The sequence below is a fragment of the Augochlora pura genome, chromosome 2, assembly GCF_028453695.1.
Source record: "Augochlora pura isolate Apur16 chromosome 2, APUR_v2.2.1, whole genome shotgun sequence".
NCBI lineage: Eukaryota > Metazoa > Arthropoda > Insecta > Hymenoptera > Halictidae > Augochlora > Augochlora pura.
This window is the reverse complement of record NC_135773.1, coordinates 15,669,590-15,684,568: the sequence shown is the minus strand read 5'-3', so window position 1 is coordinate 15,684,568 and position 14,979 is coordinate 15,669,590. Positions and strand designations below refer to the sequence as shown.

Genomic DNA, 14,979 nt, shown 5'->3' with positions numbered 1-14,979 from the left:
CCCCGAACGTCGTATATTCCCAATGTATTCTTAACAAATAACAAACGTATATTTGTTAAGAATAGATATAAAATAACATAAAGTTCAAAAACTGATTCTTTAGTTATGGATACAGTTACATGCAGTAGGAATGTTGAATTGAAATTGCAAAACCAGTCATTTCGACTGGTAAATCTAATGTTAAAGATTCGATTTTCAAGTTTTCCGATAGACTTATTAACTCCTTATTTTATTTACTTTACTTATTTTGTTTGAATCTATTTTTCTATTTATTTGAATCTATTTTTCTATTTATTTATTGATTATTTGCACAAGCAAAGCCTCGACGAAATCGCAAATTCGCTGCAGCCGCGTATCGGAGATTTCCAGCGAGGAGAGAGCGGCGAGGTGTCACACGGCGAACGAAGGGGAGGGAGAGAGAGAGAGAGAGAGAGAGAGAGTGAGAGGTCAGAAGAGAATGCAGGTGAGACGGTGAAGGTATCGGTTGGTAACGAGGAATACGGTCGGCCGGTGTCTACGCTCTCCTTCCGTCACCGTTGTCTTCATTGTCGTCGCGTTCCGAGAGCTTTCGTTGCGGCCGCGTAATACCAGGAAGTGGAAATGCAATCCACCGCTGCAGGAGGGGGCATCGGTACTGCACCGGACCTGCGCCGAGGGAGCAGAGAGGGCGGAGGGCTTGTGCAACGTGCATCGGTAGCCAAAAACTTCCGTTGCTAAGCGAACGAAATTCGGACGAGTCCTTCTTTTATGGCCATATGATAATCAAAACTATGATGCAACGTCTACAGTCGGCGTAGAAAGTATTCGAACGCGTTTTAAAACGGAATAATACATTTTTATAATAATCAGGCTGGTGATCGAAATTCTTTTGGAATGTTATTAGATTACTAAATAATGGCAGAAAAATTATTCTCAAAAATTGCAATTGATTGGCACGATGGAAGAATTAAAGAATGACATTTTGAACTTTTTTTATCTTAGATGCACTCATCGACAAAAGTTAAGAAACTTGTTATACAGGTGCACATTCTTGCTTGAAATAAACCTTTACTTATAAACATAGAATAAAAATTTACATTCAATTTTTTGATAACTCTCACGTTTTATTTTTGTTTTATTTGTCGCAAAGAAAACACTAATAATACAACACAGTGTTACAATACAGACAATGTGTTAAATGCTTCACTGCGACATGTATATATAATTTAACGGGAGGTATATTTGTTAAAATATCGAATTTTGTTCGAATCGTACCATTTGTCGACAAGCATATAAACAGCGTAATCTTTTATCCGAAATTAATTGTGACAGCCTGTTCTTCGAATAAGAACGGAACAATTTAAATATCCTGGTTTCCAGCTGCAGCGTATTGCAAAACTGATACTAAGAAAACGTGTGCTTCTTGCAACATCGTTTATCGCGATGTTTGAGAACGTTTCCATTTGGAGCAGCATTTGTTGCAGAAAGTCGTTCCAAAAGATCTAATTTCCGCGAGTGAGAGGTATATGGCAGCCGGCCTACCATCCGCAAGTCTCGCAGTCAGCGCATCTGGAAAAGCGATTTCCACGCGCTGGCGCTCCGTTTGCGATCCAGAATGCGTTAGGTCGGGTCGCACGCAAGGGAGGACACGGTAAAAAGAGAGAACCGAGAGGAGTGGAAGGTCGACGGTGACGAGGGATGACTAACCAATTGCGCGAAACCTACAATTAGTAACTGGAGCACGATCGGGAGAGCTCGGCCCGATACCTTAACGTCGTTAGAGCAATGCTTGTATGATAACTGAGTCATTCGTTAATAAATCGTGTGCAACGTGACCGCGCGACGTTAATACCGATGTCGAGCCGATGCATATCGATCTCTGTCTAGAAGCTAAGGCCGATCATCTGCACGCCACTTTCTCCTCCGCGGAGCATTATTTATCGATGTTTCCGATTGGCCGCGAGAAAACCATCGAAATTAAACGTCTGCGTGCGCCTCGAACCGGCGGACCCCTTGAAATTGAGGGCGTGTCGATTAATCGTGACTGAGAAATTGCTGTCGAGAGAGCTCCGAGTTGCAACTTTGCCGCTCACTGCAACTTTGCTGTTCACTGCAACTTTGCTGTTCTGTGCAACTTTGCTGTTCTGTGCAACTTTGCTGTTCTGTGCAACTTTGCTGTTCAGTGCAACTTTGCTGTTCAGTGCAACTTTGCTGCTCATTGCAAGTTGACTATTAATTGCACTTTGGTTTGCTGTTCATTGCAGTTTTTCTATCAACTGCAACTTTAATATTAATTGCAACTTCTTCTTTTCACGGCGCTTAAGTCAGTTGCAACGTGTGCAGTTCGTGTAAAAACATGTGTAAAAAAAGCGTAAAGAAAAATGAAAAAAATTAGCTTCTTTCACATTTTCTTCAAGAATATTTATGATTGTTTTTACATAGTTGATAACATCATAATTGCACGTGCGTAAGGAGAATCACAGTATTTCTAAGCAGTCTAGCAAAGTTGCATATAGAAATATGACTAAATTAAACATTTGAAATAAAAAAAACATTTACAAATAAAAAAAACCAATTATAAATGCTATGTTCTAAAATTTTTAATCACTTGCTGATAAGAATGTTAGAAAGTACCAAATATAATCTCAGTGTGGTCAAACAGCTAGATTACGTATGAAACACTCAATCTCTGAAAAAAAACGATTTGTTTTTATTTCCCTGAAGAATATAAGTTACGAAAAATAAGAAAGTTGAAGAAAATCGCAGTTTACAACTTTCTGCATTGTATTAACACGATTTAAATCGCGTTTTAAACGTCTCAACTGCAACTTAAATATATTCTAAATAGTTTTCAGCTGATTTTAAGTAGTTTCTGTTCGGATTTTTTCGTAAACAAATAGTTTTTGGACCCGAGTCGAATTTGTTAAGCGTAAGCAGCACAAGAAATGTGTTCAAAGCGAACAACTATCCTTAACAGAGATAATTGCAAGCTCCGGAGCGATTTTTGCGAGAATGATTTATTATTTTTGCTAAAAGAATTTCTTCGAAACGAGTACCGGCGACGCGTCGCGAACAAAACGATCGAAATAAAGAGTGCAGCGGCCGCATCGTTACATTTATGGCAGGGTGAGGTCACAGGAAATTAAACCTATCATTCGTTTCTATCTTAAATGAAACAGGAAGCGCGTCTCATCTAACTCGAATGATTCACTTGTCGCGCCGTCGTCATTTTCTAAATACCTAGAGCACTCTGTTCGAACAATTCTTTCTTTTTCCACGAGATTTACGAGCATTTATCGAGTGCCCGTCGATGACGATAATGTAGGAGGACGTTATCGAGTTCATTCGAAACGGCTGCTACACAACCGATTAATCTTCTTTAATAAAATTGACCTGAAAGTAGCGTCGGACTTCTTGCGAAACCGCCCGACAACGCGCCTCCGCTTCCTTATCGGCGAAAAAATTAATGAATGCAATTTATTCAGCCGGCTTCGATTGTTCCTCGGAACGCGACGGAATTAACGGAATGAAGAGACGTTTATTTGAACACAGTAATTGATTTGTAGTATAATTGACTGCTATTTTCGTTGCGCATTCTCTGCGTTTACGCAATCGTGTTGAACTCGCTGCAGCGATGAACATTTTCATTCACGGATCGAGTTCTCGTCGAAGAGATCATGATTTTTCTTCGATTCTAATTTGTTTGTTTAAACCCTCTATTACTCGAATTTTTTCTCAAATATTTATCTGCAAACAACTTATAAGGCATTTACTTCGATATTTCAGGGTGATGGCGCTGTCAACCGTTATCGATATTGTTATTGGCTATCTCAGGGATTTTATGTAATCAAGAGGTATATACCATCTTGTGAAAAATCTAAAATTATTTGGTGAAATTACTGTGTGACCTGAAAGGTACACGGGCCCATAGAGGGTTAAACATAATATCACCGATAGCCTACACTTATAATAGAAATAATTAGATCAGAGATGGGGAATATTCGCATTATTTCGAATAAATATTTATCGAAACAATATTACAAATAATATTATAATATTTATGATACTATAGATATTTATAATTATCCGAATAAATAACAATTATTCGTATAATAAAATATTCTATCTATTTATTCGAATAATTTATTAATAAAGAATAATCGGAATTCTTTGTTCGAATAAAGACTATAAAGTTATTCGACTAATAATGTGAATAATTGTTGACTGTTCCTGTTTTTATATTTTGTTAACATGGGACCAATACGTTGATAAACTATAAGAAAAACGTTATATTTTACCACTTTTATCTAAATTGGTTATTTTTGGTATAACTTAAATCTTATTTGAATGAATTTTTGTACGAATAAGATCATATTCCGATAAATTTTAATCTAGTTAAATTTTTAACCGATTAGACATTTATTTAAGAGTGTAGAATAAATCTTTATTCACTGTAGTCTTTATCCCTTATCCAATATTCGAATTAAGTTTCGACCACGTCTTGCCAGGGATCATGTACAAAACTGTGAGCACACAGAACAAGAAATATTTTAGTAAACCTACAAAGACTCTACAATGACTGAATCTTCAATTTAATTAACAATAATTCACACTATAATATTCGAAAAGCCACGATAAAGTTAGAAAATATGTAAATTTAATATTCAAGAGAATTAATATATTTTTCTTGCATTGGAAACATGTGAAACTATAGTGTTCTCAAATGTTTAAACCCTTGCACTGCGATTCCTTTTGCGCTGCGTTGATCAGCACTTATTTATCATTAATATTTTTAATAAAAGGACCAGACAATTTCTGTTCCTTTTATTGTCTTTATGTACTTTTGTTTCTAAGCTTTGATACCAGAAGAATTTATTTTTATTTTGATGTAGAAGAAATTGATAATATTCATATTTAGTTGAACTTGCGTGGAATCTGTATCACAAGTCTGACTCGTTATGATAGTGCAAGGGGTTAAACCCGAATGGAATTTTCGTGATGACACCCGGCTGTCAAAGTGAAGGGAACACACTCGTGGGCACGATGTCGCGGGAAAGGTGGCCTCTGTGTCGGTAATTGGGGCTCGCGGATACAGTTTCTTCGGATGCTAATCGAGAATGCATAAAAGATGAAGAATACCCGGCCGGACAACATGTAAATGATTGCATGCAAATGTTGACTGATTGCAAAGTTGTCCGTGTCGCATTATTCCCAGAGCAATCTGGAACGGCGCGCCGCTCTCGCGATACAAAACATTGTTCCGGCGTGCGTGTGTGCACGCGCAGGAACAAAGGGCAGCGAACAGTTTACGAGCCGATGAAGATCGCGAGTCCTAAACGGTGTCAGCCGGCACGCAATACACACGGAACGGTGGAAATAATTGATTAAACGACTCCGCCGACAATGAACTTCGCTGTACAGGGTGTAACAACAGTACAGGATTGTTGCAAAAGTAATTTCGTTATATAACGTTGTTATAATTGAACAAATGAGTTGCAACGTCCCATTCATTCAACTAAATTGCAACGATGCATCTAGTGAAGAAAGTTGCAACAATTCATTCCTTGAAAATAGTTGTAACGATGCATCCGTTAAACAAAGCCGAAACCATTAAAGAAGGTAGAGAAGATGCATCTATGGAACAAAGCTGTAGAACAATGTGTCCCTTGAATATAGTTGTATAGATGCTTCCATTGAACAAAGCTGCAACAATGCGCTTGTTGAACAAAATGGCAGCAATGTACTCATTGTATAAAGTCGTAACGATGTGTCCCTTGAAAATAGTTGCAGCGATGCAACGGGTAAATAAAGTTGCAACCATGTATCAATTAACAAGATTTCGACATCTATTGAACAAAGCAGCAACAATATATCTCGTGAACAAAGCTGCAACGGTGCACCCATGAAACAAAATTGCAGCAGCGCAGTAATTGAACAAAGTTACAGCGATGCATTGATTGGACAAAGTTTCAACAATGCATCCATTGAACAAATTCATTGTACAAGATCTCAACACAGTGTTGCTTCAGTAGCGCAAGATTGCAACAATGTTTCTTTCGTTGCACAAAATCGCAACAATGTCGCTTCCGTTTCACAAAATTCCAGCAATGTTGTTTCCGTCTCATAAGATCGCAACAACTTTACACCCATTGAACAAAATCGCAGCAATGTTACACCCATTGAACAAGATAGCAGCAACGTTGCCTTCGTCCCAGAAAATTACCGTAACGTAAGATGCATTGAATAAAATCGCAGCATCGTTGCATCGATCGGAGCAAATCGTGGCAACCGGTCGCGATTGTAAAACAATCGATACGATTAGAGACAGGAGCGGTTTGGACCGCGAACAGCGGTATCGCATGGAAAGAAAGCGAAGACAGCTGCATGGAAATATTATTCAACGTCGTATCATCCGGCGGAAGTGCACGCGAGCGCAGATTTCCCGGTTACAAGAAAAAGTTTCCATTCATTGTTCCGCGGCGGGCTGGGTGGCCGTTCCACGTTGGAAGGAGCTCGTCCTATTTGCGCCGGGTTCTTTCAGCACGATGGAACAGAAGTTGCAAAGGAGCTGCGATACCTGTTGCACACGAGTGCATCGCGCCGAGGAGAGAAGAGAAGAGAGGAGAGAAAGAGGGGGGGGAGAGAGAGAGAGAGAGGGAGAGAGAGAGAGAGAGAGGAAGAGGAAGAGGAAGAGAGAAAGAGAGAGCGTGGAGCGACTGAACCGACGCGGCGGATACGGGCTTAATGTTTCGGATAATGCGCCGGGCGACGATATCGCGATCCTTTCTACTGTTTGATAATCGGCCGATCCCGATCGGCTGTAAGCGTCGCGGAGGAACTTTTCCGAGATGCGGGGTCGTTTGCACCGAACACGGCGTCGATTTCAACGAACCGAGAACGGGTTCCGAACAATTCGTCCCGCGTCTCGCCGCCGCCCATCTTGCGACCAAACGAATCGTGTAATCGGTACACCGGCTCTGCAGACAGCCATGAAGAAAAAGAGAGTGAGAGAGAGAGAGGGAGTCGTTGCATGATCGCCGCGGACTTGGAAATTGTTAAACCGTGAAACGTTTGTGCTTGGTGCAACGCTGTCGATCGCTTACCCGCAATCCTTGACAGTCTCCACGCTCCAGAAAATCATTGCAGAAATGTTTTCTGAATTACGGCATGGTCGGACACTGTGTCCGAGCATGTTCCAAAAGAATTTCTTCGACGCAAGGAAAAAGGAACGTCGATGTTCCCGGGAATGATGAGTCGGACAGTTGCACGAGCCGGATTTCAGTTTTTCGCGATACGTCGATGTCTTTTGTAATCTTTTCGGTGCTCTTCGGGATAGTTGCGATCGATAAAATCGTGTCATGCAAGAAATATGCGTGCAACTTTCGTGGTATCGAAATTGTTAACGCAACGATTTTCAAATACTTTTATGAGTTATGAGGATACGTTTATGAGTTATTTATTCAATGTACGTGTTAATTGCGGCTAATATTACAGTGACACGCAAATCGAGAAATATTGTCTTAAAGTAGAGATTTAAGCTTTTATTTAAAAAAAATTCCATCATCGTACGATGACTTCTCGCAGAGTTATCGTCAGTCGAAGTTGGTCAATTTTTATCCAAACTTTGTCTATGATATAATTATTTCGAGCAGTATTATTTTGATGTAATAATTCTTCTAGTCCCCATTTTATCAACAATTTCACGTATATACCTACTCAAAATAGTTATTTTTGTACCGTTAGCACAGCAAGGAATAGTGTTAAAAAACTGATTGGTTAAAACCAATTGTATTCCAAAAAAATGTTACTTCTAAACGGGTGTAAATTCGATGAAAAAAAATCAATGATAAATACTATGTTGTATAATATTATTTAAATACTGTCACAGCTTATATAACGTTCGAATGACATTAAAGTATTTCCAAATCTGAAATTCCAGGGTCTAATATTCATTTGTATAGAACGACAATTGTTTCCAACAGTGTAGTTGCAAAACAAATACAATTCTATCACAGTAAGATCTACACATTTGAGATAATTCTAATGTTCAATTCAAATTACTGCTTCTCTTCTAACAACACGGTAGTTTAAGTATAGTCATTTATCCCCGCATTGTTCAACTTGGAAACAAAAATAAACAACTCGGAAAGATATACGATCATTCGAAACTCGCGACTCATTCTCATAATTGTTGATAATCGGCAACTACAATTATATACCCTCTTCCCAAGTCACCCATTTCATTGAGATGAGGAACGAAGCTGGAGAAATTACTATAGCCTAAATACAAATGCAAAATAGGGGAACCAGGAAAATCAATTTCGAGGCAAGGCTGTCCGAAAGGTCGTCGGAGTTTCATCTACGCAGCTCGAATGTATAACCGCGAACACGGAAATTGCTTGGATTAAGCGGGCCGACTGTTTCCCAGTCCCGGTTAAATACCGTTTCTATTAGCCGCGGATAACAATCGTTCACCGCTATTAGGTAATTGAACCGTAAACCACCGGCCCCTGTTCACGGGCGAACGCGGCCCCCGACCGATCGATCGATTTCGGGGAAAAAGACGGCCGAAGCCACCACGTACCTGCTGTGCGCGCATCAACTGCTGCTGCTGCTGGATGATCTTCGCGTGCTGGTGTTGGTCCACTTGATTAGGCGGCACTTGCTGCGGATGGCTGCGAGGCCCTGCCGCCCCCGCTGGCTGAGGAACGCCGCCCGCCGCTGTGCGTCTCAGGCTTTGTTGCGTGAAGTTGATGGTCTGCGACTGCGAGACCGAACAGTAGGTGTCGTTCTGACCACCGGGCCCAGATTGGTTCGGCGTCTGCTGCTGGGTGAAGTACATGCCCTGCTGAGCTGCCACCGACACCTTCAGGTCTCCTGTTAGCTGCATGTGCTGGCCTGCTGACACCTGTAACAGAGACACAACTTCGTTCATTCTGTGCCCATTGCGAAAACTTGAATTTACATAGTGAATTGCTGAATGTACATTGCGAATAGGTAAATGTACACAGTGAATAGCTAAATGTACATAATGATAAGCTGAATGTATATACAGGGTATCCGAAACGTGTTTCACAATCTGGAAATTAGAGGTTTCTAAGGTCATTTGAAGTAATTTTCCTTTACAAACATTTTCTCCAATGCATCGTTAACGACTTATTAAGGAGAAACAATGATCAATAAGAGGCGTGCTCGACTAGTTTAACCCATTCGCTGCCAAGCCTAAATTATATGAAGTCATTCCTATTGCCATTTATATTTTGAGTGCTATTGTTTACCAAAACCTTGTTATTTCTTGGTAAGAGCACATATATTATCATACAAAATCATTTAGAAGCAGAAAACCAAAGACGAGTATACTCGTCGTTGGCAATGGGGGTAGGGGGGATATTTATGTTTGTGGCCACAAAAAATTTGCTAATTCAAAAGCCTGCATGTTATAATATATTTAAAGTAGGACGAGTATACTCGTCCTTGGCAGCGAATGGGTTAAGATGGCCTTTCCCCTCATTGGTTACAGTTTTTTGTTAATAACTCGTAACAAAGCCGCGGATTAAATTTTAGCAAAGGTAAAAGTTACTTCAAATGGCCTCGGGAATCCCTCATTTCCCGACTGCAAGTGAATTTTGGAACACCCTGTAGTGAAAAGCTAAATGCATATATTTCAAAAGATGAACGTACATAATAAACAGTTAAATGTAAGTACGAGAGTTTTGGTTCTTTAATAATTTTAATAAGCTCAAATTGGTGCTTCGACATTCTTAGTTTCTTTCAATATGTCTACTGTTGTAACCCTTTGTCACTTTTCATAGTTTCTCATTTTAAAATAACCAATTTGATAATATTTAGCATTGACAAAATTGGATTTATTTGGTCACCATAATGTTAGAAAAGCCTGTCTAAGAATTTCTCACAAAAACATTTTCACAATGTTAATAAATGTTAAAAAGAAAAATAACTATATTGATAGCTTTGGTAGGTTTAGTGTTAAATATAACCAAATTTCATAATATTAAAATTATTCTAAAACACAGTACGTCAATTTTCAGTCATGCACAAGCGTCGACAAAATATAAGATAATAAATTGTATGAGATATTAACAACGATATTTTCAAAGCAACAATCTTTCCTATCTCACACGAATGAGAGAACAAAGCTCCAGAACCGCCATGTTCGAGACCGTTAAAAGAAACGCTCCCAAGAGCACCCGGTATAAACGACTGGAAATAAAATTCATTTCATCCACGGCCGATCTATCTACCGATCCCACGTGTTCCCCATGACACTAACATCCTTCCACACCCCTAACAGCGCGGAGCGTGCAGCCTCTGGTCTCTCACAAGCAGGGTGCACCAATTGTCCAGGCTCGCCCCACGGCCGCAAAACGGCGATATGATTCGCTCTGTTAGGTATGATCCACGGTCGAAGGTAGATCGGATCATGCGGCGCTTGCAGCAACAACAGATATCGCCGGTGCGACGCCGCAGGCGGCCTGGAATTTCGATTGCGGCAAAAAACCGGCGGACAAGTGGCGACTATTGTCCTGTCGTCGACCGGCATCGTTGCCTACTGATACAAAATGGCTACCGTTCTTCATATATCTCGTCGGACGGTGGGCTGGAGGGTCGCCGGGGTGGGAAAGGGCACCGCCAGCCCGACCTGGACGAGGCCTGTACGGCTTCGATGACTCTTGACCCTGGCAATCGAGCCGCGGTAATCTAGTACGAGCTTCCGCTTACCCTACCTGGTTCAGCAGCTACCCTTCCAGGGGTGCGACTGCCTCCACGTGTCCGGAATGTCGCGTTTAGGGTCCAAACGAGACCGAAGCGTCGACGTCGTCGTTACGGGCGTTTTGGAACTTTTCAGTGAGAGCGTGCGACATCGACCCTTGTGTAGACGATCAAAGTTTTTACGGTTGGTTAGGACCAGGTGCTCAATTTATTTTATTTTGAAATTTGAACTGCACGCAATTTTGTTGATTTTATAATTTCTTTTCAAAATTCGTCGTTTTCCCCTATTCCTCGTTCGCTATAATTTATGCACTCTAATAATTGTAGTAATTTATAACTGTATTATTTAAAAATGTTAAGGGATGGAAATTTTGTCGATGTTATAGTTCCTTCGAAATTTATAATTTTTTTTGTTCAGTACAATTTATTTTAATAATTGTATTAATTTGTAACTGTTTAATTTTTAAATTTTCATTGTACGACAATATCGTTGATTTTATGTCTTCAAAAATTATAATTTTCATCTGATGCTTTTTTAATATAAGTTACGTACTCTAATAACTGTAATAATGTGTAACTATTTTATGTGAATATTTTAACTGATAGTAATTCTGTTCACTTAATATCCTTTCCAAACTTGATCATGTTCCTTTTGTCCTTATTCTATACAACTTACATGCCCTAACAATTGCAGCAATTTGTAACTATTTTATCTCAACATTCTAATTGTATGGCAATTTCGTTGATTTAATATTTTTTTTCGAACTTCATCATATTTCTCTGTTTCTTGTTCCATTCAATATACATACTCTAATATTTGTAGCAGTTTGTAACTATTCTGTAGTAAATGCTAAAGTAATGATTAAACATATATATCGCATAATTATATATAAAAAAAAGTTATTCCACGAAACTATAAATCGAAGATTTTAATTTTTCCTTTGAGTAGCATCACCAATAATAGCGGTTTGTTTGTAGCTTCGAGGTATGAAAGAAAAATGGCCGAAGCCAAGACTATTTCGCAAGTCGCATCCCGCTAGTGACATCGGCTTGCCGAATGAATCCATCGACTTTCTCCCGATCCTGTTCCCGGTGGTTTTTCTTCTGTCATTACAAATGCTGATTTACTAGATCTTGCCACACGCGGCGGAGATTACCACGGCTTCGGCGAACAAGAATCGTTGCAGCAATGCATAAACCGGTAGAAAGTGCCGCGATATGGACACCGTGGACCGCATTCCGACTGTTTTTGAATTGGAAAGCTAGTTTGCATACACGCGCGCGGCCGTCTATTTCCCGCTTATTAGCATGCCATTACGAGATTTTGAACAATTCGACGGCCGATCACCGTTGGAAAACGTTTTTGCGAACGGTCGTTATGCCTGACGGTGGTACGCGAATACCCGGATAAAATTAGGCGAACGGCGCAATTATCGCATTCACGGACGGAAAGAAGCAATGTAGAAACTGCCGCGAAGAATGCAGATACGCAACTTTGTTAATGATCCTGTAGAAATCGCGCGGTTAGAAGACCGACTGAATTTATCCAGCGCGACAGCTGTAAAATAGGTTACAGATTGATAGCACGAAGCACCTAATTTTAACCATCCGCTGTCACACTTACGCGGTTCACGTATGTCATGCTGGGTCACTCAAGTTCTATTCAATTTTTAAACGACTGCCACTGAAAAACTGGCAATTGTATCAAGACCCAAAAATTCGAGAGTATAATTTAAACATTCTCGTACATCGTTTCTCTACTCAGAACTTGATGTCTCGTGTATTGAGCTAATTGTTCGTTTCATTTTTCTCGTGACAGTGTCACTTTTACGTGCAAAAAATGTGCCACGATTAGGTGAATAAGTCTAATAGATAATTGCGTTACATTGTGGAATTAATAAAGACTATTATCTATTAGTTTTTTAATATCAATAATAAAATGATCTAATTATAAGTATACTCGGAATAACTTTTTTCGGTTATTAGACCGAATAGTTTCCTAAAGAATAAGTCTACAACAATCGTTTAGATCGTCACTGATACAAACAAATAAAAAAATATTGGTGTCAACTATTTTGACATTTTTTATTTTCTAACGGAACTAATTATAAACTAATTCTGTTTGCATTTATAGTCTACACACGTTTTAATTGATACGAATTCGCCGATCAATTACAATCGTTTAAGTTGTAAAATTAAACTAGAAAATAAAATTATAGCTACATTTAACTTCCATTTAATTATACCCAATAGATAGTTTGATTTCATGTAAGAAATTTGTCAAGATTTGACTTACTGGTGAAGTAGATACACTTTCGAAAAATAATAACGCTAATTATCCCGAGTTTCCGATTGAACCTTGCCGAATCCAAAACTCAAGTTTCGACCGATCCTTAGGAAAAAAAACTCACTTCGCAATCGGACGCGTCCGCGAAATTGCGTAAACAGATCACCGAAGCACTTCGACGATTCGCAGATACGCCTGCGTCATTGATATTCGAGGCGACCGGCACTCCGATCGATATATTTAGCATCGAACCGACTGAAAATTTCGTATCTATAGGAGACGATCGAGGCTTGGCTCGATTACGCAGAGTGCGCGCACGATCCGAGACCTTGTGACACTTCGGAACACGAACGCGGCGCGCCGGTCATAAGTCGTTTCGCTATAATAACGCGGTGACGAGGTACAACAGATTCTCCAGGCGATCTCCATACGGCGCGTACGGACAAAGGAACGGGAGGCGAAACGGAGACGACCAATAAGTGGTCCGAGGCCGAGGAGGAGAACGCGTCGTCGCCGTCGCGAGACCTCTTATTATTCGACGGGTTTGCGATAGAAATTCAGTTGCCGGCGAGAACGGGACGAGGCCTTTGTCTCCCGGCGACACGATGCTAATCCGGTCTGCCTACGATCATTCTTCGACCACGAATTACACGGCAAACAATGCCGACTGCTAATCCGTCCGCGAGTCCAGACGAAAAAAACGTAAATTAGCAAATTACTCGGGAATGTCTATGGTTGGACAGTTAACGAGTTACTTAGCTACGACTGCTTTGCGATTTTTAAACGGGCCGCGTACGGAAATTGTTTATACCTTAAAACGGCAGCAAAAGAAAAATAAATTGTAATAGCAATATAGTTCGTCGTGCAAACATACACAGTGATAGTAGATATGTACATAGTACTCGACTATTTTGTTCAATTTCGTATACGAAAGTTAGCTTTTGTATATTTGCATAAAAATATTTGCAGTGAAATTATGATTGTAACGCGAATACTTTGCATAAACTATGCAATACGAAGAAATGATAAAGATGAATGTCTCAATTTTTGCAGCTCCGAATTAACCCCTTGGCTATTAACCCCTTGGAAATTTTGCGTCTGTAATACCAAGAGCGCCTATAGGCGTCCTGACAATTCTATCGATAATTATTCCGATAGATCTTACCACAATTAGATAAACGGCGCAAATATGTAGTGCAACGGAAACGTAACAAAAGAAGTGAAACACATTACGAATGTAAGAAATGTGATGTAAAATTTTGTATTTATCCATGTTACGAATTATATCACACTTTGCTAGATTACTAGATATGTTGTGAGAAAAGCCTTACAATGATATTAAATATTCAATGTAGCAATCCGATTCAGAATATGAAGGAAGAAATAATATTGTTTTAATGTAATGAAATTTAGTTTCTTGATTATTGAGATATGTTTTCATAAAAATGCATCCCTACCCAAAATTCGCCGTCTTCGGCGCACATAGCAACTCAATTCCTGTCAAATGGTAAGGCCGGTGCATATCAAAGTCTGCCGTAGTCAAGGGGTGAAGAACGTGCAAAAGAAGAAATATTTTACACATAAATTGATGAACTCTATTTCTTTATTATGTTTAAACTAACAACATGTTAGATTCAGGGAGAGGTGTCAATTTAATTTTCGACACGTTTTTAATCCGGCGCCACGAAAATTGGAATAGACACGATAATTTGAGCATCTACTCTAGATATATTCAAATATAATATATTCTGATTAGACTGTAGATCTTTATGCAAAATCAAAATTGTCTTTATCAGTTACAAGACGTAAGAGACATTCACATTTTATTTTCATTTAATCATTCTTGTAAGTTCGAATTAATATATCAATGTTTTGAGAGTCTACTATATTAATCAAACACTTATAATACATGATATAATATACATACATACATAATTATAATATTTATATTACAATATAATGTATGATGACAAAGTATATTA

General features: G+C 39.3%; 1 protein-coding gene across 5 annotated transcripts in view; it reads right to left on the bottom strand.

The window, feature by feature from the left end:
• Mam (neurogenic protein mastermind) overlaps nt 1–14,979 on the bottom strand; it is a 429,033-nt gene that overhangs the window by 21,066 nt on the left and 392,988 nt on the right. For all 5 annotated transcript variants that reach the window (XM_078195843.1, XM_078195853.1, XM_078195846.1 and 2 more), the window contains one exon: nt 8,564–8,887. In XM_078195843.1, coding sequence (XP_078051969.1) covers nt 8,564–8,887 — 324 coding nt within the window. The remainder of the gene's footprint in view (nt 1–8,563; nt 8,888–14,979) is intronic.